The sequence below is a fragment of the Tarenaya hassleriana genome, unplaced genomic scaffold (assembly GCF_000463585.1).
Source record: "Tarenaya hassleriana unplaced genomic scaffold, ASM46358v1 Cleome28, whole genome shotgun sequence".
In the NCBI taxonomy this organism is placed as follows: Eukaryota; Viridiplantae; Streptophyta; class Magnoliopsida; order Brassicales; family Cleomaceae; genus Tarenaya; species Tarenaya hassleriana.
This window is the reverse complement of record NW_010966021.1, coordinates 1,944,594-1,969,417: the sequence shown is the minus strand read 5'-3', so window position 1 is coordinate 1,969,417 and position 24,824 is coordinate 1,944,594. Positions and strand designations below refer to the sequence as shown.

The 24,824-nt window shown below is 38.1% G+C and overlaps 6 protein-coding genes across 9 annotated transcripts in view; 1 reads left to right on the top strand and 5 right to left on the bottom strand.

Annotated features, from left to right (window-relative positions):
• Positions 1 to 98: 98 nt before the first annotated feature.
• LOC104818033 (probable disease resistance protein At1g52660) lies at positions 99 to 1,890 on the bottom strand. 2 transcript variants are annotated; one of them, XM_010547474.2, is made up of 4 exons: positions 1,762 to 1,890; positions 908 to 1,668; positions 494 to 832; positions 99 to 354 (listed from the first exon to the last, which is right to left on the bottom strand). In XM_010547474.2, the coding sequence occupies exons 1-4, from the start codon at positions 1,869 to 1,871 to the stop codon at positions 329 to 331; spliced, it is 1,236 nt and encodes a 411-aa protein (XP_010545776.2). In that variant the 5' UTR covers positions 1,872 to 1,890; the 3' UTR covers positions 99 to 328. The 2 variants fall into 2 exon arrangements, with proteins under 2 accessions (XP_010545776.2, XP_019058535.1); XM_019202990.1 differs by having other exon boundaries at positions 908 to 1,805.
• A 63-nt stretch (positions 1,891 to 1,953) lies between these two features.
• Positions 1,954 to 3,778, bottom strand: LOC104818034 (metallothiol transferase FosB-like). Its single transcript, XM_010547475.2, has 4 exons — positions 3,498 to 3,778; positions 3,260 to 3,365; positions 2,582 to 2,852; positions 1,954 to 2,332 (listed from the first exon to the last, which is right to left on the bottom strand). The coding sequence occupies exons 1-3, from the start codon at positions 3,650 to 3,652 to the stop codon at positions 2,601 to 2,603; spliced, it is 513 nt and encodes a 170-aa protein (XP_010545777.1). The 5' UTR covers positions 3,653 to 3,778; the 3' UTR covers positions 1,954 to 2,332; positions 2,582 to 2,600.
• Positions 3,779 to 5,374: 1,596 nt separating this feature from the next.
• LOC104818032 (signal peptidase complex catalytic subunit SEC11C) lies at positions 5,375 to 7,688 on the bottom strand. Its single transcript, XM_010547473.2, is given in 9 exon segments — positions 5,375 to 5,674; positions 5,677 to 5,692; positions 5,810 to 5,867; positions 5,995 to 6,082; positions 6,178 to 6,223; positions 6,308 to 6,343; positions 6,464 to 6,535; positions 6,699 to 6,811; positions 7,530 to 7,688. Coding segments are annotated over 9 exon segments (540 nt in total). The 5' UTR covers positions 7,609 to 7,688; the 3' UTR covers positions 5,375 to 5,642.
• Positions 7,689 to 7,904: 216 nt separating this feature from the next.
• LOC104818030 (DCC family protein At1g52590, chloroplastic) lies at positions 7,905 to 9,217 on the top strand. The gene is made up of 5 exons (XM_010547471.1): positions 7,905 to 8,146; positions 8,431 to 8,488; positions 8,571 to 8,678; positions 8,776 to 8,868; positions 8,954 to 9,217. The coding sequence occupies exons 1-5, from the start codon at positions 7,969 to 7,971 to the stop codon at positions 9,033 to 9,035; spliced, it is 519 nt and encodes a 172-aa protein (XP_010545773.1). The 5' UTR covers positions 7,905 to 7,968; the 3' UTR covers positions 9,036 to 9,217.
• LOC104818031 (RHOMBOID-like protein 5) lies at positions 9,099 to 10,869 on the bottom strand. The gene is made up of 5 exons (XM_010547472.1): positions 10,292 to 10,869; positions 10,041 to 10,201; positions 9,783 to 9,952; positions 9,424 to 9,683; positions 9,099 to 9,333 (listed from the first exon to the last, which is right to left on the bottom strand). The coding sequence occupies exons 1-5, from the start codon at positions 10,558 to 10,560 to the stop codon at positions 9,267 to 9,269; spliced, it is 927 nt and encodes a 308-aa protein (XP_010545774.1). The 5' UTR covers positions 10,561 to 10,869; the 3' UTR covers positions 9,099 to 9,266.
• Positions 10,870 to 11,101: 232 nt separating this feature from the next.
• LOC104818029 (probable polygalacturonase At3g15720) overlaps positions 11,102 to 24,824 on the bottom strand; it is a 15,122-nt gene continuing 1,399 nt past the window's right edge. The window contains exons 2-9 of one of the 3 annotated variants that reach the window (XM_010547470.2): positions 14,273 to 14,403; positions 13,627 to 13,736; positions 13,196 to 13,363; positions 12,842 to 13,049; positions 12,220 to 12,301; positions 11,983 to 12,091; positions 11,780 to 11,896; positions 11,102 to 11,527 (exon numbers count right to left, since the gene is read on the bottom strand). In XM_010547470.2, coding sequence (XP_010545772.1) covers positions 11,135 to 11,527; positions 11,780 to 11,896; positions 11,983 to 12,091; positions 12,220 to 12,301; positions 12,842 to 13,049; positions 13,196 to 13,363; positions 13,627 to 13,683 — 1,134 coding nt within the window. In that variant the 5' untranslated portion in view covers positions 13,684 to 13,736; positions 14,273 to 14,403 and the 3' untranslated portion in view covers positions 11,102 to 11,134. Of the gene's footprint in view, positions 11,528 to 11,779; positions 11,897 to 11,982; positions 12,092 to 12,219; positions 12,302 to 12,841; positions 13,050 to 13,195; positions 13,364 to 13,626; positions 13,771 to 14,272; positions 14,404 to 24,824 lie in introns of all 3 variants that reach the window. The other 2 variants (XM_010547467.2, XM_010547468.2) reach the window with 2 other exon arrangements.

Genomic DNA, 24,824 nt, shown 5'->3' with positions numbered 1-24,824 from the left:
ATGCAAAATTAAATTACAACGCTCCTAATATTATCTACTCATCGTCCATTAAAATCATTTACACTTTTGTCAATTATCATATCATATGAACACATATATGTCGTATTCGTATCTTTCTTATTTGCTATTTACGAATCATTCATGAAAATAATACAACACCCATGATAGTGATTTAAATAATGGACATCAAAACTTCGAAACAAGTCAGAAGCATATAAGAGGATGGATCAATTGAAGAGCTCTATAACTGTCGACTCTCTCTCTCTCTCTCTCTCTCTCTCTCTCTCTCTCTCTCTCTCTCTCAATGAATCTCTCCATGGCCTTCCACCTAGTTCTTGTCCAGCAGCTTGAGAACTGTTTCAAGACCAAGTAGAGAAACGCGTTGGCGAAATAAAACTTGCAGGCCAAATCAATACAAACCCATTTGATCAAATCTTAATATATAACGATATATCGCAAGGACTAATTACACATTCATGGAAAAAAAAAGGACCTGAGAAATTGGGAGAAGAGTTGCTCAAGATGTACAGAGCGTCGCGCCATTCTTGGGGGGTCTTCTTGGAGGACATGGCTCGGCCGATGGTGACCAGAGCCAGGGGGAGGCCGTCGCATTTGGAGGCCACGTCCTGAGCCACCGCGGCTATGTCCGGGTGGCTCTTGAGCGTATCCTCTCCCACGTTCTTCTTGAACAGCTCCCACCCCTTCTCCCACGACAGTTTCTCCACCTTGATCTTTGTCTGCGCTCCCATTTCCCGACACACGTCCTCTGAACATGTCGTGAACACGATCTTTGATCTGTTCTGTGCGTCTGCCACTGGCACTCCCACTCTCACTGCAGTATGTAAATTACGTTATAATAAATCAAAAAAGTATCTGGTGGGGTGGCTGATTGAAAAGGCATGCTTACCAAGATCGATCTTCTCCCAGACATCGTCGAGGAAGAGAGCGAACCTTCTCTTGCTGAGGATCTCGAAGATCTTCGAGGCCTTCTCTTGTCCGCTCTTGCTCGTCCACGTCTTGTCCAGAAACCCTATTTTCTCCCTCACCGTGTCCTGAATCTTCTCCACGCACACATTCTTCGAAACGAACACCCAAATCACGAAATCGAACCCGTTCGATTTCTGCTGAAGCAACCTGTTGTTCACTTGCGTCAGTACCGTCGTCTTCCCGACGCCTTCAACGCCGTAAAGCCCTATGATTCCCGTGTTCTCCACCGTCAGACACCTCCATGGGACCCCCGACACAGCCTCCAGCCCCACTGTCTGGTCGTCGTCGTTATCGGCGGAGACCATCTGTCCGTTGTTCTTGCTGTTGTTGTTCTCGGACAGAGATTCCAAGAAGGTTCCTCGGGTCTTGATGACGTCACGTATCTCTCTCGTCTTCTTGGACACTTTCTTGTCGAGTTTGAGGCTTGTCATGTTCGAGGTGTTCTTGGACATCAACTCTTCGGCTTCTTTGATGGCGGAATCTGCCTGTCTGATCCATGTCTGGACTCTCTCGAACCGCTTCATGTGTGGTTGCTGTTCCTCGCAGATCTTGACCCTTTTCATCGCATTGTTCCGCAAATCTCTGAGTTCTTCGGCCGCTGCCTTCAACTTCTCCAGATTCTCGTTCACCTTCCCCACGTAGATGCACCTCGACATGAAGCTCTTCAGATCTTTCCCCATTCTTTTTTTTTTTTTTGACGATTCTCAGTCGAGGTGTAATGTATAATGTAATGTGTGTATATATATAACCATGTGTGTGAATGCAAAGACTGACCTGCACGTTTGTTTTCGGTGATAATGCGCACGTAGGGGGTATAACCTAAGATGCTTGTCTTTGGGATTAAATTTAATTTCAGGTGCTAGTTGTTGGAGGTGCATTCTCATTATTATATCATTTTGTTTTTATTTTTCAATGATTGAAAATGTAATACATATTCAAATATTTGTGCGCGTGGTTGTCTCGGTGTGGTTAACATGTCTATATATGGCGGTCTATTACAGGGCCTGCTTCCATGATTCGCTGTCCGGAAATTAAACCGGGAAGCTGTAACGGGAATTTGGATGCGATCAAAACAAACCAAGTTGATTGTTGACTTTTTCTTCATTGATTTGGAATAACCGGTTTGCTACTAACTGTCTTAAAGAATTCCACCGGTTTGCTAAACTCAAGCAAGTCCCCTCCATTGGTTCGACTTCTCTCCCTCTGTGCTCTTCTTCTTCCTCTATCGCCGCCAGTTTAAGGTTGTCTCCTTCCTCTGCCTGACATACGGTCTCCGACAAATGTCCTCTCTTCTTCGACAAATAATTAAGACCGGATTTCATTTGAATTATTCTCAGATGGGTTCCTGGAAATTAAGGATCGATGGCTCGAAATTAGCGGCGCGTTTTGGTAACTAATGTGATGCTGATGCATGCTAGCATGTGGTTTGGTTAATTTACTTGTATTTTGACAGCCCATTATCATATTCTAAATTGCAACGAACACAAACAAATAAATAACTTGGGGTAGACTTTGCTATGATTGGGCATCTTCCCCATGAAAAGATAAAAGATAAAACATGGGTTCAAATCCAAACGCGGAGAAAGGGATTCACCTGGATTTCTTCGATCTAATCATGGGCTAAAACGTTGAATGGGATGCGTTGGAGGCATGGAACGGAGGAGGAGGTTGGCTCGAGAGCGATTGGTTCGCATGGTCTCGGGGACGAGGGGGAAGCTGTCGCAGTTGCAAATTTCGATCATGAAGCCGTTGGGGTCGTGGAAGAAGAGCTGGTCCACGTGTACGCTTCCTTCTTCCACCGTCCCATGCACGTACTTTACTCCCATCCTTTCCAGTTCCTTCTCCACTCTTCCCATGCTCTCACACTCCCCCCCAATTAATATATATAGTTTTGTTTTATGTATCCAAAAAAAAAAAAATCAATGAAGATTCAACGAATGATCAAGGCTCTGATATCATATTAAATAAATATGGATAGTTCTAGTGAAATTTCAGTAACAATTTTATCCTATTATTTGAGGTGAATAGGTTTTAAAAAATAATAATATATATAGATGTACAAAATTTTAAAATTTCTATTAAAAAACTATTATATACCCTAAACTTGTAAAAAAAATAATTTTTTAATAAAAATTTAGGTTTTTCCAAGATTATATTTTTCAAACGGTTTTCCTGTTATTTATTGATTGATATATAAGCCACCCATTTTTTTTATATAAACTCTATATATAGGGGAAATTAAAAATGTACATATATATAGAGAGAAAATCACCTGGAAAGAGATGTGGTTATCCTTGGGATTAATTTCTTTCTTTGATGGCACATTCTCTGGATCCTCCGACTGCAGCAGATGTATTCCTATCCCATGCCCAAATAACCTACACAATTAATTACATAATTCATCCACCGGAGAATTACAGTTTCATGGCATAATTATAATCTAATGGGTTCAATCACTGAATATTCGACCTTTATATATATACGTACGTGTATGTGTGTATATATATTACCATGCCCCGTGAGAGTCCAAGGACCGAGGCCTTCGTACGAGGGAAAACCCTAAAACATTCTGGTAGAATTCTATGGACTTCTCAACGCATCGACAAACCAACGAGACGTGGTTCACGGACGTTAAATGGAGTAGGTTTCCTGCACTTTCCTTCATTTTCCCGAGAAAATCCTCCGGATTACAATCAAACGTCGTCGTTCCAGAAAAGAAAAAGGCCGCAATTGGAAGGCGGTGAACAAGAAGTGATGGATTGAGAAACTTATATAAAGAATCGAATATTCTGGAGAGGGAAATCAGTTAAGTAAATAAGAAACAAAACGTATGCATGCAATAGGAGCAAAAGTTGACGGTGTGCATGCAAACGTGTCTCTCCCATCTTCGTATTTATGTTTGCATACGACACGTGGACATCGTGCAATGCTGATTAGGATCACAGCATTTTTTTTAATCATTTTCTTTGTTTCCCAAAAAGAAATAGAAGTTAGTTTAAACTATAAAATAAAGGGTAAAACCCCTAAAAAACCTTTGCAATAGGAGCAAAAGTTGACGGTGTGCATGCAAACGTGTCTCTCCCATCTTCGTATTTATGTTTGCATACGACACGTGGACATCGTGCAATGCTGATTAGGATCACAGCATTTTTTTTAATCATTTTCTTTGTTTCCCAAAAAGAAATAGAAGTTAGTTTAAACTATAAAATAAAGGGTAAAACCCCTAAAAAACCTTCAACTTGCAAAAATATATACAAATAAATCTTCAACTTGAAAAACTGTCATTCAATCCCCGAACTTGTAACTTGTCACTGAATAAAACCTCGAACTTGCAAATTATTGCTCTAATAAACCTTTGACCGGTTTGACCACAATTTCAAACGATCGAAAATCCACGTATTGACGGATTGCTGATGTCATTTTTTAAACTAAAATTGATAACATGTATAAGGTGACATCAACAATCCGTTAATACGTGGATTTCCGATCGTTTGAAATTGTGGTCAAACCGGTCAAAGGTTTATTAGAGCAATAATTTGCAAGTTCGAGGTTTTATTCAGTGACAAGTTACAAGTTCGGGGATTGAATGATAGTTTTTCAAGATCAAGGTTTATTTGTATATATTTTTTCAAGTTGGAGGTTTTTTAGGGGTTTTACCCTAAAATAAAATATTTATATAGTTTACTTAGATTTTAATGTCAATCTGATCTTAAATATAAAATATATTACTATAAAAAATTTATAATTTTACTTATATATATATATGCTGTTTGTATAGTTATATCATATGTCTGTGATAACTTTTTGTTTTGAGATATTTGCTTTATCTTAAATTTTTTATTTTAGTCTGTAATTAAATAATTTTTAGTACATTACAGAAGTATTATTTATTGAATTAATTTAATACATAGATAGTTGTGGATAATTATGTTATACCTTTATGAAGAAAAGTTATTTTCTTTTAAATTCTAGGAATACATATATAGTTTAAGCTTTTCTATATTTACTTATACTTATTTGTCTATCGATTTTTATATTTCTGTTCCATTCATTTATTTTACTAGGTAATTCAACTTCAGATACATTTAAATAACAAGTAATAGTATCATCCTTAATTATTTTTTCGTTAACCTTGGTTAGAAATGAAAGAAACTGTAAGTTATTGGGCTTGAAAAGCTAAAGAAAAATTCTTATTGGGCTTATCAAGAAAAGCCCAAAGCCACAACGCTCGGCAATGGCGATCAGACAGACCCCAGAATGCCAAAACGCTGCGTTTTAGCGAGAAGATGAAAACTTGCAAAAAAGCCAACATAATGATTAGTTCAAATCCTTTTTGGACAGTGAAATCGTTTCCAACCCAAAGGGTTTCCGTATCTTCCTTGTAATAAATCAAGAACATATGCTTTGATCAACTATGTCCTGACACCAGAAACACAGTAACACATCGCCAAATAACACGCTCACAAATGTTTGGAGAACTTGTCTTAAGGACGAGAAAAATCTGCTTCTGATTCTACAAAGTTAAAGTCAAGCACAAGGCATAAAGAAAACCGGTCTTGTTTGATTTACCAAAAAAAAAAAACCCGGTCTTGTTAGTTCTTTCAACTCAGCATCTACCTGGCTTTAGAGGGTATGAGAAATGAATGTGTTGTCCCTCAGCCCTTGGAAGTTATAACGAGTAAACCAATGCGCCGATGAGCATATACTGCAAGAGGAGAAGATCCGACATCCAAAATCAGCAACCAGAGATCAAGATTCCGTTTTTCGGATGATAAAGATAGCATATATGCTTTTTTGTCATTCAACAATGGCGGAAACACACCTTGATGATAGGCTTTTCTGTCATGATAATGGTCACCCACCCGAAGTAAGGCAAGAACCTGCATTGCGTTTTTTGTCAGGGGAAAGAGAGACGAAACCATTTGTGAAGAACGGAAACTCTATCTCGATTTTAACGTCACGGATGGAAATGTGAGAGTAACAAAGCTCAGTGGTCGAAGTATTTACCCGACAGCCCTGCCCATTATATGGTTGCGGTGAAGCCAAAGCTGGCCTTCCGCATAGAGAAGTCTGTCATCCCCGTAATTATTATCACCTGGAACCATAATAACGATCAAAGATGAGAAAGTTTTTCAAAGAATTCTACAAACATGGTTTGCAAAGGTCTATTTCGAATAAACAAAACCGCACCTTTAGTCAGAACATCAACTTCTCCGGTCTCTTTCCTTTCATGAACCTATGATGTGTGACCATACCGAGGGCAAGGAACTGAGTTGGATTTACATAAGACATTCCCAATAAAGGTGCAGAAAACCATCACCTTAATGACACGATGAACTATGGGAATATCATGACCCTGCAAAAGGGTATGAAGCCGCCAAACCAATCAGAGGAAGAGGGCGAAATGGAGATATTGGTCTGATAGAACATATTACCGAACAGAGGGATGAAGCCGGAAAAAAAATGTGGCACTTACATCAATATTGAACACAACGATTTCGCCTGCTCGAATAGGGTCTCTACTCACGTGCAAGAACAATAAATCTCCCTGTGTAAAACCATGACAGATATATTGCAAGTTAGTAAACATATTATGCTTGCCCTCGAGTTTTCTCATAGTGGTCTTGGCAAGGAATTGCGAAGCCTAAGTGAACATAGGAAAACTTATAATGTAGAAATAAACCAAAGTTTCAACAAATAGTTCATCCTACCCTCTTAAATCCAGGTTCCATGCTTCCAGATAGAACAACCGCCAGCGGGGATTCACTGCCGGTGACACAAATCAATGCCTTCCATATGATGAATGCAGACGTAACGATCATGCCTACGATACAACATACATAACACATTGTTATAATGTCAGTAATTTGATCAAACGGTTCAACATCTGAGATTCTGAATAGCAACTAATGCAAAGCCGAAACATGATTTGCAAAAAAAAAATAGTGTTCTTCATCGGTAATTACTTCAGCTCTCCATTTGCCTAGTTTGGAATAACACTTCTATGTCCACTGAAACTCTCGGAACTCTGCTGATTTTATTTACATTCCAGCGTGAGCAAAGCTACATTAATCATTCTTCGAAATTTGGCCTCGAAATCGGGCGAAATTCGATATGGGACTAATCCAAAGACGGAAAGAATCATTGTGTGTAGGATGCACCCTTCTAGTTACCAAATTCAGAGATAATAGCATAAACCTCCTAAGTTCTACCTCTGCTATTTTCAATCAAATTTGCCAAACGCTACACTTAATGGGATTTCGAATGAAGAGAACTAACTAATACATGTATATATTAGCAAGAATGTTTTCATGGCCAAAGATATTGCTCCGCCGCAAAACGAACTGATAAAGCCCCTTCGTATCAAACGGGTCTCTAATCTTGCACGAAAGCTTCCAACTTTAGTCCATCACTGAACCCTAGGCACCAGATTTCTCCACTTTCGGACATCGAAAAACCCAAATGCTCAAGGAGTTCAATGACAAACGAAACGAAACCGTAATCAGAAATTTCCCGTCTACGCAGAAGGATAAAGATCGAACCAAGACTGACGGCCTGGGTGAGGAGCTGACAGATCTGTATAGATTTAATGGAATCTAGGGTTTCTCCGATCCAACCCATTTTCTCCTCTTCCTCTTCTGTTCCTCGAGCGAAATGATTCAGATCGGAGAACGAACTAACCGTTGGTGTGCTAACGGAGGAGGAAGAGGAGAGAGCTTTGAATCTTTGATGATGCACGTTATTGTTTTGTTTCCCACCGCGTCTCCGAAAACCGGTTTCAATTTCAGCAGCTCGGTTTACTAGCTAAACCGAAAGTGTACCGGTTTTAAATCAAAATAATATGCTGACGTGGCAGAAAGTACTATTTTATTCATTTACCCGTGAACGGATCTCTTATTACGGAACTACCACTATTTCTGTGGCTCTCCTGTGAAATCAGTTTCTGCCTTCCCCGGCGAGAAGATCGGAGCCTTTTCTCACATGGCGCTTCTAATTCCGGCGAGTTTCGGGAATTTAGCCGTATCGCGGCGTGCGCATGTTAGCCTGACAGTCTCTGCTTCTGCTAACCCGCGCACCTTCCATCGCGAATCCGTGGATTGGGTTAAGGAAACTGCAAGCTTTTTCGATCAGGACAAGAGGCCGATCATGTTGTTCGACGGTAATCATATTGAAACTTTGTCTTAATTCTGAAAGCAGTTAAAGCGGCTCTGGAATTGCAGTTTAGTGTATTGGAGAAACTTATTGAATTTTAGTGTAAGATGTTCGATAAATTCCATTTCTGTGGTTACTTCACTTGTATTCTCGTATATATATATATATATTATGGTTTTTCCTATAGGCATCTCAATGTAAGCCCCATATGTTTGTCGATTTCAAGTTTCTGGTTCTGAATATAAAAGGTTGATATTTGACGAATGGTGGTGCTCTTATCTTCTTTGGTAGGTGTTTGCAATCTGTGTAATGGAGGCGTGAAATTTGTTCGAGATCACGATCGAAACAGGTCAGTAGTGTTGGATTGAAGGCCACAAAGAGAAGAAACATAGCTGAGTTTATACAATTTGAGAAATATGAAATCTTTCCAGGAGAATAAGGTTTGAGGCACTGCAGAGCGAAGCGGGCAAGAGGTTGTTGATGAGATCAGGAAGAGCTCCCGATGATATATCCAGTGTCGTTCTTGTGGAGAAAGACAGGTGCATATGTTTGATATTGGACCGACAAATTCCCTTCGTCAAACCGTTAAATTTGTTTCTTATCCGCCCGTCTTTTTTCTCGTTCTTTGCATTTCAGGTCATACACTAAGTCGGAAGCGGTTTTGAAGATCATGGAATACATTGACTTACCATTTCCACAACTTGCATTCTTTATGCAGTTTGTTCCTCTGTAAGTTTCTTCTCTCTTATGGGATCAGGTTAATGCTTATCTGAAAGTAACACTTTGAATAACGTTTTGCTTTGAGATTTTGCAGGTTTGCTCGGGACTCTGTGTATGACAACATTGCAAACAACCGCTATGCAATCTTTGGTTGGTCTGAATCATGTGAGATCTGAATAAACTACATTCTTGTCAACACCATACAGTATCATACAAAAACTGTGTGTAAAAGCTCTTCCTACAGTTTAATATATATACGCCTTTATACAAATGTAAAGCTGCAGTAGTCTTTTCTTTGGATACATATGTTAGTACTTTTGAATCTTGTTTTCAGACTTTGTAAACTTCCATATCGAAAGCCTCGGGATTGTGTCAAATAATCTTTTACAGAGTGTGGATAGAAACTGCTAATTGAAAACTCTGAGTGGCACATCCTCATGTCCTCGGAAAAGCTTAGTAAAACCCCCCACGAATCTGTCGAAATTTCAGGAAATCGTCATGTACAGGCAAGGGAAGAAAGGGTTATTATGATCTCGTGTTTTCAGTTATATTTGTGATACTTACCCTGCGATCAAGATGGCTAAAGATATAAACCTCAACATGTGTTGATAGCACTTGTACTTTGATTTCCTGTGTTTCATGTCATATCCAGGAGGAATGTACTTAGGGTGAACATATCCATACTGAGGACGGAGAAGAAGGACAAAACCGAGGAAGAATCCGGCTACGAATCCTCCACAATGGGCAGAATTGTCCACGTAAGGTAAGAACCCAACACTCAGATTCAATGCGATGATCAGAATCAATGTCATGAGAGCAGTACACTGAAAGAGAAGATTGGTTTTCAAAAGGAGGTACCTCTTAATGTTCTTTGTTGATCTTTAAATGTCTTGAGAGAAGATGATGGACGGCAATGGCATTACCTTATTTTCATAGATTGACCAGTTTGTGATCAGTTCGGAAAGCATGGCTCCGAGTAGTCCAAACAAAGCGCCAGAGGCTCCGACTGATACCCTTTCGCCTCTGGTGTCCGTCAAGCAAGATGTTAGGCTTCCACCGAGACCAGAGATCACGTACAATGCTCCGATTCTAACTGTAGTCTCATTAGGTTATTTTGAAATCAGGTAAACGAAATTTAGGGTTTGATGATGGAGAGAGAACGATGTTAAGGCAAGTCTTACAGAATCCAAATTCTTGTTCAAGGCGCATTCCGATACATAGAAGGCTGATCATGTTAGCCAGCAAGTGGAGGAGTCCTCCATGGAGCCATATGCAGGAAAGGAGCCGCCATTTCTGTCCGTTCTGCACCAGTTTCCGTTCGAGGGCTCCGAGTTTTCTCAGCCTGATTCGATCAGATTCCCTTGTTAACGTTTTCGGAAACAGATTCGAATCCGGAAAGGAAAAAAACGTTTCGGGAATCGAGAATTCTTACGTGGGAACAGAAGGGCCAAGGAGAAGATTCTCCCGGAGAGGTTGGAAGGACAATCGCCCGAGGAAGTCGTAGAGGATGCATTCATGGGATCTCGAGGGGCAGTCATTCACGTACATGATGGAGGCAAAGGTGACGAAGTTAGCAACCAGGATGAGCGGCACGAGCCACGCTAACCATGGCTCAGGCATGGGTGGCCGGAATTGCGGCCGTGGCTGCGGTGGCGGTGGACCGGTCTCGAGGTCTGGTGGGATCGGCGGTCTCTTCCCCATTCTGAAGAACAAAAGGGAAAAGAGCAAATACTCAGGCGCGGTCGTACGGAACTTTGGTTTGGTTGGTTGGTTTCATGGGATGACTAACTTCCGATGATTTGGTAGATTTTCTGAAGCCGCGAGAGAGATTCGGACAAAATCTAGTGGCCAACCAAAGTGTTGGATAGTTTTCTTTTTCTTTTTCTTTTTTACCTTTTCTAAAAATGTTTGGTTTGATTATATCATGGAGTTATGTTCAGTACATACACACCGAAATAGTCCAATCAATAAGGGTACCTATCCGGATTTTTTGGGTTTATTTTTTTTATTTATAAAAATTATATCTATTCGGTGTTTATATTAGATTCCTTTGGATTTTAATTTTATCGCTAAAAATGTTTAAAAATAATTATTTTTAGGTAATTTGAAATTATGTTTGCGTTGTATTTTTTGGGTTTTAAAAAACTATACACATTCGATTTTGATATTGGATTCAATTTAGATATTATTACGTGTTATTTGGCAACGGTCGAAAACATGTTTTTAGTAAATTTTATTCAAGACCATCGATATGAAAGCTTTTGCAATTGCGACTTTAGAGTATGTATCTAAAGTATATTACCCAGCACAAAAACAGAGCCAAGACCGTTTCTGGGACTCGATTTCGCTTTCCTTTGCCTTCGAAAACCCACGGTGTCAAATGGCCCGGCGGCGTAAAATCCCGACCAGGCGACGGCTGAGGCGGGTTTCTGGCTAGGGTTAGACAATCTAGACCCGGCAAGGTAGGCGTAGACGAGAATCCTTTCGCGTTTAAACACGCTCCACGCACAGCGATCTCGCCTCTCTCTTCGGAATCTATGTCGATGTTACTCATGTAGATGTCCGTACATGGAACCGTCTCGCTGCAACTGAACGTGACCCCGATCTCCGTACTCGACGTTCCGACAAATCCGTCGTATAGCACATTGCTCACTTTCACGGCCGATGTCTGAAAACTCGAACACAATGCAACGTTTTCATCCCTTATGTCGAAACATGTTCCAATAAAAAAAATACCGAATGGTATCTTCATATCGGTCTCTATATTTTTGGGAGATATGATTTAGACCCCAAACCTTATTAAGATCACATAATTGACCCAAATAAAGATTAGCACATAAATACATATAAATTGATATGCATTGATTCACGTATGATTATTGACAATAATCCAATATACCGATATTGAATTTCCATGTACCTGGTTCTTGCACTTTGAACCACGAATGCAGTAGTACTGATCGATTATGATCGGGTTCCGGACTTTATCGAGCTTAATTCCTCGGAAAACAATGTTTTTCGCGTAACCAGATCCTCCCTTAAATCGTCTTTAGTTTTAATCGGAATCGAGAGAAAAAGAATTTACCTGAGTGTTAACGAAAATAACATATCGGGTCGGTGTACCTGCCAAGTTTTGATCCTTGCTCCATTTGTAGTTCCTGTGAAGCTGCAATTTTGGACATATACCTCTTCCACTGAAGCTTTCTCCCCATCTTTCCCCAAGCTTCCAATGCTACACATATAACACATCACATACATATATCTATACACACATATATATGTATATTTGCAAGGAAAACAGATTTATGTGATCATGGCATAACTAAAAAATGAAATAATCTGAAAAAATAAACTAGTTACCTTATGCCGTGGCCTGGACCGCACTGTACGCCGGAGATGTTGACGAGAGATGAACCCGAGTTGATCGCAATGCAATCATCACCTTTACATCGATATATGGTTCCCAATAAAATTTTAAAAATATATATATATCTTGCCCATTTATTTAAACCATATCAGCAACAAATAACAAATTAAAAATTTGATGTATGAATTATATAGCTTTTCGATCGATCCAATTCGATCAACGCGACTGATTTTTCAGCAGGTGTATGCAATTATGATAGAGAAAAAAAAAGGTGAAATCGTTGGATTTTTTATTATTCAACTCGTTACGATTTTTATAGTTAAAAGTTAGAATTATAAAATATGTTATTTAATTGATATAAATACCTGAAATATAAAGATAAAATCAAATTTAATATTATGATAATATTCTACAATACTAGAAAGCTTCACAAATGGATTTGGAGTCCAATCCTGCACAAAAAAATGTAACGATCTTTTTTTTTTTTTTTCGTTTCTAAATGTCATGGATCCTTAACCTCGATGTTCAATAAAACTCGAAAACTCAAAACCCTAGGCCGGCCAAGTAACTCGGTAAATATAAAATGTGTGTGAGAGATTATGGACATAATTATACCGGTGCCGATGAAGCAGTTTTGGATTTGGACGTTGGTTGAACCGGCGATATCAATACCGTCGGTATTAGGGCTTGATTCCGGCGCCGTTATCCGAAGATCCGAAATGGTCACACCATAACAATTGTTTATATGAATATGAGCCATTGGACTATCAATGTGCCTTAACCCTCTGAGTTGAAGGTTCTTGCATTTCTTGAACTTCAATGCCTGTATGCAATTTAAAACACAAACATAAAAGGGGACTTCTTATGTTAGGGTTAATATTAATGAAATGTGGAACTATATAGTTTTCTATGTAATATGTATAAGATTTTGAAGTGTATGTTTATATATATATATATATATGTACGTACGGTAGGTCGTGGATCGTTTTCGTATTTCCACCAGCTGGATCCCTGGCCGTCGATTAGGCCGTCACCTTCGACGATTAGGTCATCGATGTCGGAGAAGACGATCCAATTATCGTTGTCGCCCTTCCATTTCTTTTGGTTTCTTCTTGGTGCAACGATATCTCCGTAAACCTTCCATGGATATACATATATATATATAGATATATGTATTAAATGAGGAAAATGTATGAAATTAGCATAAATATTTAAGGATGGGTTATTATATAGGGAAGGATGCAATTAACTACTCTAGATTAAGGCATATAATTAACATTCGAAGTTTACCTAATCAAGCTATATATATGTTGAATTAATTTGAGTCTATATGGGGACTTAATTTTATAAAGTAAGAACTGTGAATATTATATTTTTTTTTTAAATGTAAAAAAAAGTACCTGAAAATTAATGGGGCCAGATTTGCAAGGACCTAGAAATTTCAAGGGTTGTAGCATAAATATCTTGTCTGCTGGTACGATAAGCTCCGTGTCTGTGCCATGTCCTGTCCCTTTACACACAGTTTCCCAACTTCTGAGGAACGCCTTATTTATTTTTTATTTTATTTTAATTCCAAAGCAATCAAAAAACAAGAAATTCGGGGGAAAAAATATTAGTATTAATTTACCATGTTCACACAAAAAAATATGGGATTATATTCATGTATATTTACACGCACAAACCATTTTCCAACAAGAAATTTGATTATCAATATATATATACACACACACACAACCATATAAAAAAAAATTCAAACCCAAATAGTAACTACTTACAACCATATAAACGGATATAAATTTAGATAATAAATTATATTACCGAATTGAATAGAATTCATATACATGAAAACTTTTGAACGCTTGACCCATACCAAAATTCCATCAAATAAAGAATAGTTACAAGTTTACAACTATACAACCCGTATAGTATCAAATAGAAATTAAATATGATTCAAATTATATATACTTTTAGTTATGAAACTTTTTGTTTACTTATTATTAATAATAATAAAAGAAAAATAAAACATTTTTTTTAAAGGAATTTTACCTGCGAATCATCTGTAATCCCATCTCCAAGTGCTCCAAACCGAGTGACGTCCAAAGCTTGAGATGATGACGTCGGGTCTCGGAGAACCAAGGCCGACAATATCAAGATTATGTACAGAGTTTTGGCCTACACTACATACATACCATACATTATACCATTATATGACACATATCTATGATAATATTTTGCCCACATACATATCTAAGATAATCAATTACATAAATACAAAAAAAATAAGAACTTGTTGGATGTTCAATTACATCCATCAAAGTTTTCAAAAGTGTTTACCATGTTATGTAAATATTACTTTAGGATTGTAAAATATATATATATATATAACATTTTAAGTGATTAATTGCCATTGCATGCCTCCCCCTCGACGACAAACGTGTGTGTGCATATATATATATAGATAGAGAGAGACGCATGCAAAGAGATTTAAAGGGATGGTACAAGAACAAGACTAAAAATATTTGTTCTTTTAAGTGACGTGATTATTCCGTACATAAGTTATAAATATTATATTTCTTCCAATTTAATTACACCCGGATTTATGTATATTCAACAATCGAATGATTTGTAGGTTTTTTTTTTTAATTTTTTGCCGGTCGAGAGAGAGAGAGCAACGCAATGACAAAAAAAAATATTTATAACATATCAGAGTATCCGAATTATCCAAAATTGTTTTCGAAACGCATATGTGACCGAATTGGATATCTGAGCAATTAATTTACTCATTCATGTGACAATGCTGAACAATTTACGAGAGGCTATTCAAGCATGAATTAATTGTAACAAAAACGAGTAATTTGATAATAGCCTCTCAACCAAATTAAACAAAAATAACTCCAACTTGGCCAAAAAATCTATTGGTAAAAAACTCTGCAGGTATACATATCACACAAGGTAATGCTCAAGAGCGCATATCATATTCGCCAACTATGAACACAAAAATCAACAATAATTCGGACTAAACAAACACGAACCCATAGATAATAAGTTTTATTACCCGAACCTAAATGCCAAAGTTACAATGAGTATCCGAAAAACATTCGAATATCTACATACTATTGAGAAGGTGATTTATTCGCTTATATCATGTTTATGTAATGCTTATGTAAACGATTACATCATAATGATGTAAAGTTTATGTAAAGAGTTGTAGAAGTTTGAATCTGTGTGTGTGTTATGTGTGATTAAAGAAAATAAGGATATGGTAGGTGTGATTGATTGATGATGTGTTATCAAGATGTGTAGTTATGATGAGAGTAGTAGGTTTGAAGTTTTAATATAAATAGCACTACTAGAAAACAACAAAAGGGTGACGCAACTTTTGCGTCACCCTTTTATATTTTTGCGTCACCCTTTTCAAAAGGTGACGCAATAGTGACGCAACCAAAAGCGTCACCATTCATACCGTCACCAATTCAGATTTCGTCACCAAGCGTCACCAAAGGGTGACGCAATAGTGACTCAATTTTTGCGTCACTAAATAGTGACGCAATTGCGTCACCTTTTAGCGTCACCTTTTGGTGACACAATTGCGTCACTATTTAGTGACTCAAAAAGGTGACGCAATTATTGCGTCACTAAAACGTATTTTGGATCCAGAAATAATTTTTTTTAATCCCGAATCTAATCCTATACCCTATTCCCGACCTCTAACCTCCAACCGCGATCTTAAGCCGAATCGGAAACTCTGAGATTGAATCCTCGAAATCCACTCTCAAGCACGCTTAACTTTAGAGTTCCAATTGACAACCAACCAACTGATCCAAGTTAAACTTCTGATATATTACTAATTAATACATATACATATACAAATATTTATACTTACAAATATATATATATATATACGTATATATTTGTACGTATATATACATATATAAAATATGTATTTATATACATAACATATGTTTGTATGTATAAATATATGTAAAATACACATTTATATATAAAATACTCGTATATTTGTATATACAAATACACATATATATAATATATACGTATATATAAAATTTATGTTTTATATATATATTCGTATATTTATACATACAAATACATATATATATAATATACGTATATATAAAATTTATATTTATATGGAAATACTCGTATATTTATACGTACAAATACATACATATATATATACGTATATATAAAATATATATTTATATACATAACATATATTTGTATGTATAAATATATGCATATATATACGATTATATATATATATATTCATATATATGATGATATATATAAATATATAATATATATATGTATATGTAAAATACACATTTATATATAAAATACTCGTATATTTGTATATACAAATACACATATATATAATATATACGTATACATAAAATTTACGTTTTATATATATATATTCGTATATTTATACATACAAATACATATATATATAATATACATATATATAAAATTTATATTTATATGGAAATATTCGTATATTTATACGTACAAATACATACATATATATATATATGTATATATAAAATATATATTTATATATAAATATTTGTATGTTTATACGTATAAATAATAAAATACAGATATAGTGACGCAATTGCGTCACTAAAAAGTGACTAAATTGCGTCACCAAAGGGTGACGCAACTATTTGCGTCACTCTCGCGTCACCTTTTTTCGTGACGCAAATTTTACGTTATTTTTTGCGTCACCGTTTAGTGATGCAACTATTTGCGTCACTATTGCGTCACTATTTAGTAACGCTTTAGTGACGAAAATATTGCGTCACTATTTGCGTCACTTTTGCGTCACCATTTTAGTGACGCAAATTTTGCGTCACCTTTTCCGTGTTTTCTAGTAGTGTAGGAGGTGTTGTATAGAGTTTTTCATATCAAGCTTTCCTAAGCATTTATAAGCATTTCTCTCTAAACACTTTTTTCTCTTTTCTCTCTTTGATATTTCTTTATAAAATTCTAAGTATAAGTGCTACGAATTTTCAATATATTTTCGTTTTTCTTTTTTTACACTATGCACTAAAGAAGAGAAGTTAAGAAGCTTGTGAATGATAATATAATACAAGCTAACTACGGTTCAAGGGACAACGCTGCACTGCAAGCACAAGGAAGAGCATTAGATCGAAGCACAAGACGCACCACAAAGCACTACTTGCACGAAGAGCACTATGGCGGTAAACACCCAAAACATTCAACCCGTTGCTATTTTCGATGGCCAAAATTATGAGTTATGGGCCATGAAGATGAAGACGACGTTGACGCTGAGAGAGTTATGGGATGTTGTCAAAAAAGGTGTTCCGGCAAAACCATCGGAGACCACAAAAACTCCGACGAAAAATCAAGTGATGGATCTCACAAAATGGAGGGAGATCAAGATGAAAGACATGACGACCCTCCAACTTCTACAAAATTCCATCACAGATTCCGTCTTCCGGAAGGTGATAATGGCCACGACATCAAATGAGGTGTGGACCAAGTTACAAGAAGCATATCAAGGTAACGAACGAGCCATACTTGTTCGATTACAATCTTTACATACTCAATTCGAAAATTTGAGAATGAAAGATGGAGAGAGAATAAGAACATATACGGATAGAGTGATGGATATCGCAAATCAAATGGAACAATTGAGAGAAGAAAAGAAAAGTTTTGAAATAATAAGGAAGATCCTAACAACGATGCCAAAGTCATATGCAACTTTGACAGCGTTGATGGAGGAGATGAAAGATTTGAGAAACATAATTTGGTTAGATCTTTGATCGCACATGAATCAAAGTTCCTACCGGATGAAAAAGGAAATTCAGAATGAGCTTTTCCAGCTCGATCGAAGAATCACAAAGGAGGTAACAAAGGTCTCTGGAGGTCTAATCCGAAAGGAAAGAAATAGTGGTTATTGCAAGAAAGATAATCATGCCGAGGAGGAGTGCTGTAACGACCCGAGGCCGCTACGAATTGTCGAAACTGCCCTCACACAGCAACCCGAGACCTTTCAGCGTGTTTTGTCCTCACTCGCACGCATACCGAGACGCTTCCCAGTAGGTCACCCATCCTGAGATTGCTCCAGAGCCAGCACACTTAACTTTGGAGTTCTCTCGGGATAGTTAACCAAAAAGGTAGGTGCACCTTGTTGCTATGAGTAGCTCAACTAATTCTTTTATGTTATCTTAGACCGTATAGTCCCATACCTACTCTCGGATCTCTCTCATTCCGGTGTGTTCGATTCATCCCTATACCCCCTACCCAGAAGCTCGTCAGGAGCCGCCTCTTGTCCGTGCCTCTGCACCGGCGATCACTCCCCGCCCTCCTACGGTACTCTGGGTTGTCACAAGTGCTACTTTAAAAACAAGAAGGGCAAACAAGACCAACAAGTGAGTAGGTCGAAAGAATGCTATACTTGTGGACCTTTGGCTCGAGACTGTAGAAGGAACCAAAGTCACAACGCTCAAGTAACACAAACAGAGGGCATGAATGAACAACTATTTACGGTGCGAGATGAAGCTATGATCGCCCAAGGAGAAGACATGTGGCTAATGAACAGTGGATGCACAAATCACATGTCTAAAGATATCCGGTACTTCAAAAAGATAGACCGAGATATCAAGATCCCTATCCGAGTATGGAATGGAGTTGTAATCTTGACAGAAGGAAAAGGAGATATCATGGTCAATACGAAAAAAGGTGCAAGAGTTATCAATGATGTGTTCTATGTTCCGAAGTTGGACAAGAGCCTACTCAGCGTTCCGCAAATGCTCCTAAACGGGTATGAACTCAACTTCAAAGAAAGTAGTTGTGTGATTCATGATCCTATGGGAAGAAAAATTGTCGAAATACAAATGCAGAGGAATAGCTTTCCAATGCAGCTTGTGAGACCAGACGAGTCTACCTATACGGCTGAAGAAGATTCGATGGCTCAATTGTGGCACCGAAGACTCAGTATAGTAGTAACTCATATATGCAAAAGTTACTACAGAAGAATATGGTGAAGGGAATCCCTAATTTTGGCAATTACAATGAGATGTGTGAAGCATGCCAATTAGGAAAACAACCAAGACTCGTGTTTCCATCATCTTCATCAAGAACTCAGAAGAAGCTGGAGCTAGTGCACTCGGATATATGCGGCCCGATGCAAACACCTTCGCTTGATGGAAGCAAGTATTTCTTACTCTTCATCGATGATTATTCGAGAATGACGTGTGTATACTTTCTGAAAAACAAGTCAGAAACATTTGGGGTGTTCAAGAAGTTTAAAACTATGGTAGAGAACCAAGCTGAAGAAAAACTCAAGACACTCAGGTCAGATCAAGGAAGAGAGTACGCATCGCAAGAGTTTACAAGATTCTGCGAAAGTCGGGGTATCTCAACGCAGCTCATGGTGACATACTCTCCATAACAAAATGGAGTAAGTAAAAAGGAAGAACCGAAGTGTCATGGAGATGGCACAAGCAATGCTAAAGGAAGCCGGAATGGAAAACAACTTCTGGGCAGAAGCGGTATACACTGCAGTATACCTACAAAACAGACTACCTTCGGCGACATTGGAGAATACCACTCCGATTGAGGCATGGACATGACATAAACCCTCACTGAGTCACTTGAAAATGTTTGAGTGTCTGTGTTATGTCCATGTACTAGATGAAAGGCGAACAAAGGTGGAAGATAAAGCGGAGAAAGACGTACTCATTGGGTACAGTAGTCAAAGCAAATGCTACAGAGTTTACTTACCAAAGAAGCAAAGAGTTGCAGTTGCACGAGATGTCACATTTGATGAAAGTCAAATATGAGATTGTAGCAAAAGCTTAGAGAAAGGAAAAGGTGTTGAAGTTCCTCTATCAGATTTCTATAAGGATTCAAGTGGAGAATCAAGTGGTTCTACATCTACCAACACTGGAGAAGACACTCCGGAAGGGAGTTCATCAGAACCTAGAAATCCGAAGACGAGGTCTATGAAAGAGATACTTGAAGTCGCTCCAAGAGTGTTGAACTATTCTGCAGACATGATGGAAGCATGTTTCATATGTTCTGTAGAACCACCTAGCTTTGAAGTAGCTGAAAGTTATCCAGAATGGAGAAAAGCGATGGAAGAAGAAATCAACATGATTGAGAAGAATAACACTTGGGAGTTGGTGGAAAGACCCGAGAAGAAGGCTATCACTGTGAAGTGGATCTACAAACTCAAGACTGCAGCAGATGGATCCATACAAAGACATAAGGCGAGGCTGGTTGCAAGAGGGTTCAGTCAGAAGTATGGTGAAGACTACACATAGACGTTTGCACCTGTGTCAAGGTACGATATCATCAGACTCATACTTGCGATTGCAACACAAAAGAGGTGGACGCTATATCACATGAATGTGAAGTCCGCGTTTCTAAATGGTGAATTTGAGGAGGAAGTATTTGTGGAGCAACCTCAAGGATTTGAAGTTGAAGGCAAAGAAGATCATGTACTGCAGCTAAGAAAAGCTTTGTACGGTTCAAACAAGGTTTTGAGAGATGTCCATACGAGGCAGCGGTATACATCAAAAGGCTTGGAGAGGATATATTGATCATCTCACTATATGTGGATGACATGATCATTGCCGAGAGTAATGAGGAGAATATTGGAAGATTCAAAGAAGAAATGATGCATCACTTTGAGATGGCATATCTTGGCAAGATGGAGTATTTCTTGGGTATGGAAATAAAGCAAAGTTCAGATGGAGTTTTCTTATCCCAAGGAAGCTATGCAAAGAAATTACTGGAGAAATTCAAGATGTCTGATTGTAAACCGGTCAATACACCACTTGAGCCGAAGGGTAAGAACATTGACATGGAGGAGTAGAAAGAAGCATATGCAAAAGAATATCGAAGCATGGTAGAAAGTCTGTTGTACTTAACGACCACAAGACCGGATCTGATGTACGTTGCAAGTTACCTTTCAAGATTCATGAGCAAACTGGAGATGATACATTTCAAGCAAGCAAAGAGGGTATTGGGGATATGTCAAGGGAACCATTGATCTTGGCTTACACTTCAAGGGAACCATTGATCTTTAGAGTAAATGAATGGGAATTTAGAATCTCTCAAAAGGATTCATGTTTCACGTGTATTACAAGTATGGTGGAGGAGATAAATGCTTGTAAAAGACGTGGTATGAATTGGCTAAGTGTTAAGGATACGTCGAAAGAGTTTAAGTTCGGTTTTGAACGTAAAGGTGATCTCAGAAAAAATGGAAGGGCAGCTCGAAAATATGAGCTGGCAGCCTGTTTTTTCTGAGAATTAAAGCTCATAAATAAATGGGCGGTAGCTCGGAAAAACCGGGAGGGCAGCCCGTTTTTTCTGAGCAATTCAGACATAAACGGGCGGGTAGCTCGACAAAACGGGCGGGCAGCCCGTTTTTTCTGAGCAGTTCGGATTGAGCGAAAAATCGCGACCGTTGGGGTAAAACTTCCGATTTTTTCACACCTTTCGACATTTGGAGTGTTTATTAACACCCCTGGACATCCTAACACGAGATAGAACAGATCTAATTCGTTTTTTGAGAGATTTGAGAACATTTTTGTGGTTGTTCTTGCAAAACACCCACAAAAGCCTTTTGTTCATTTTCTTCTTGCAATTTCTTGTGTTTGTGTTCTTAGTAGAGCAAACTAAGATCACTTCTCTCTTCATTGTATCTCAAAGACGTATTCCGGAAAGTCCTTTGCTCGTATAGGACGGAATAACGTTTTTAGGAAAGTGTATCACGCCTTGAAGAGTTATCCGGTTCCTATTTACTTTTCTGTTATTGTTCTTCTTTTTATATCCCAGATTTCTAACAATCTAAAAACGTTATCCACTCGAGGATGACTACTTCTGTGAGAAATCTTACCATAGATAGGGATGTCAATTAAGCCCAGAGCCCGAAACTCGGCCCGAGCCCGCCCGAAAATTATAAGGACATGGGCCTAAAAAATATAGGCTCATTAAACTTCGGGCTTTCGGACCTCGGGCCAAATGGGCTACGGGCCGGTCGGGCCGGGCCAGTCGGGTCTCGGGCCGGGCTTGAGGCCCGTTAATTTTTTTTTCTAACCTTCTTTTCTAAACCAAAGTTTTACCTCTATATACTTATAAATATGTGTGCCTAAATATATACTACGGTTCAAGGGACAACGCTGATATAAGTTTACATTTTAGAAAGGGTAAAAGTTTTCAAATATATATATTTTTAAACCTTTGTTTGTATATAAACATATTGATTTTTTTCTATAGGTTTTAAATTAATTACATCATAGAATTTCTTTTTATATTATGTTTGTTATTTTTTTTATCACGTTTAAAAGTTTTTAATCGCATGTTGTGGTGTTGGAGAATTGAACAATTAGATAATTTTTTCAATTTTATTTTTATTTGTGAACTAAATGACTTTGTTGTTATCGGTTTTAAAATTATTTTTATTGAATGTTTCATATTATTATTATTATTATTATTATTATTATTATTATTATTATTATTATTATTATTATTATTATTATTATTATTATTATTATTATTATCGCAAAAAAATATTTTTATTTAATAAAAAACCCGAAGCCCGGCCCGAACCCGCCCGAAGCCCTGTAGGGCCGGGCTCCGGGCAATCGATCCTAAACCCGAAAAATAAATGGGCGGGCCGGTCCGGCCCAAAAAATTCTAGGCCCGAATTGAACCCGGTCCGAACCCGGCCTGACCCGCCCATTTTACACCCCTAACCATAGACTTTCATAAACTCGATAAGTTCGAGGGCGTGAGATTCCGAAGGTGGCAGAAGAAGATGCATTTCCTCTTGACGACGCTGAACGTCCGTCTACGTGATAAGCACTCCTAGACCGGAAGAAACCGAAGAGGAGACATTGGTTGCGGCTCGCGTGCGGAACAAATGGGACATTGATAACTACGTGTGTTGCGGTCACATCCTTAACGGTATGTCCGATGAACTTTTTGATGTATATCAACACATAGATACCGCCAAAGCCCTGTGGGACTCGCTGGAGGCTAAATATGTCTGAATCAATCGGACAAATGTGTATATAGCAAGTTTGACGAGAATGGTCATGGGGTTATCATTTGTTTATACGTGGATGACATGCTCATATTCAGTACGGAATTAGAGCAAGTCAAGAAAACAAAAGAATTCTTGTCATCGAAATTTTCGATGAAAGATCTAGGAGAGACGGATGTTATCCTTGAAATTAGGATAATAAGAGATCATGGTACGATTTCACTTTCTCAATCTCATTACATTGAGAAAGTTCTGAAACGTTTTGATCTCTACGATAGCACTCTTGTTTCTACACCGATGGACTGTAATGTTAAATTGGTAGCGAACAAAGGGGAACCGGTATCCTAACTTGAATATGCTAGTGTCATTAGATGCTTAATGTATGCTATGACTAGCACTAGACCCGACATAGCATGCATACGTGGTTGGTAAGTTGAGTAGGTACACTAGTAACCCAAACGTACATCATTGGCATGCTGTACAGAGAGTATTTCGATACTTGAAACAGATCATAAATTACGATCTTCGCTACACGGGTCAACCTTCGGTGTTAGAAGGATACATGGATGCGAGTTGGAACTCAAGTGAGGAGGATCATGCCTCGGTGAGTGGTTGGCTTTATCTATTAGGTGGAGCTGCGATTTCTTGGGCTTCCAAGAAACAAACTTGCATTTCCGATTCGACGATGGCGTCGGAGTTTATTGCCTTAGCATCTGCGGAAAAGAAGCAGAATGGCTAAGGAATCTGGTATTCGAGATACCATTATGGCCTAAACCGGTATCGCCTATCACAATACATTGTGATAGTGCAACAACTTTGGCTAAGACATATAGCCATGTGTATAATGGGAAGTCTAGACATATTGGTTTACGACATAGCTATGTGAATGGTCTAATAAAAGACGAGGCCATAGTGGTGGATTTTGTGCGTACAAAACAAAACTTGACTGATGCTCTTACCAAGAGTTTCTCGAGGGACATGTTGCACAAAATGAAAATAGGGATGGGTCTTGAGCCTATTGATTAAATCACAATTAGAGGAATCTCAACTCAACGTCTAATACAACGTTAGATCTTGAGTTCAATGAGTTAAATCCTCTAATGTGTGGTTGTAGATGCTTAGAAGTGAATCATCCTGAGGTAAACATCTTGGTATGCAACGTAAAGAGGTTGTTTATACTTAATGAATTCTTTGACAAAGTGCTTAGTTGCAGAGCACGATTTGAAAGAATTCACCTATGCAAGCATGAAGTGTGGCCGCTTCAAGATGTTGGAGGCTCGACATCTATGTGCTTGTGAAGGGGATATGGACACATGGCCGATATAGTGTCAAGGAGTACAAGAAATTGTATTGATTCTGTGTGTGTGTATACGCGGTAGCTCAACTAGGATTACGTAGGTTCAATCGTTTTCGACACCTACGGAATTCGAGTTTATTGTGGTATATTACACTAAGTGAAAGTTCAATCGTAAAGACACTTTCATTTATGCGCAGAAGTGAAGAGATGAGTGATTAGTTGCTTGATATGCCATTGTTTAAATTACTCCAAAAATGTTG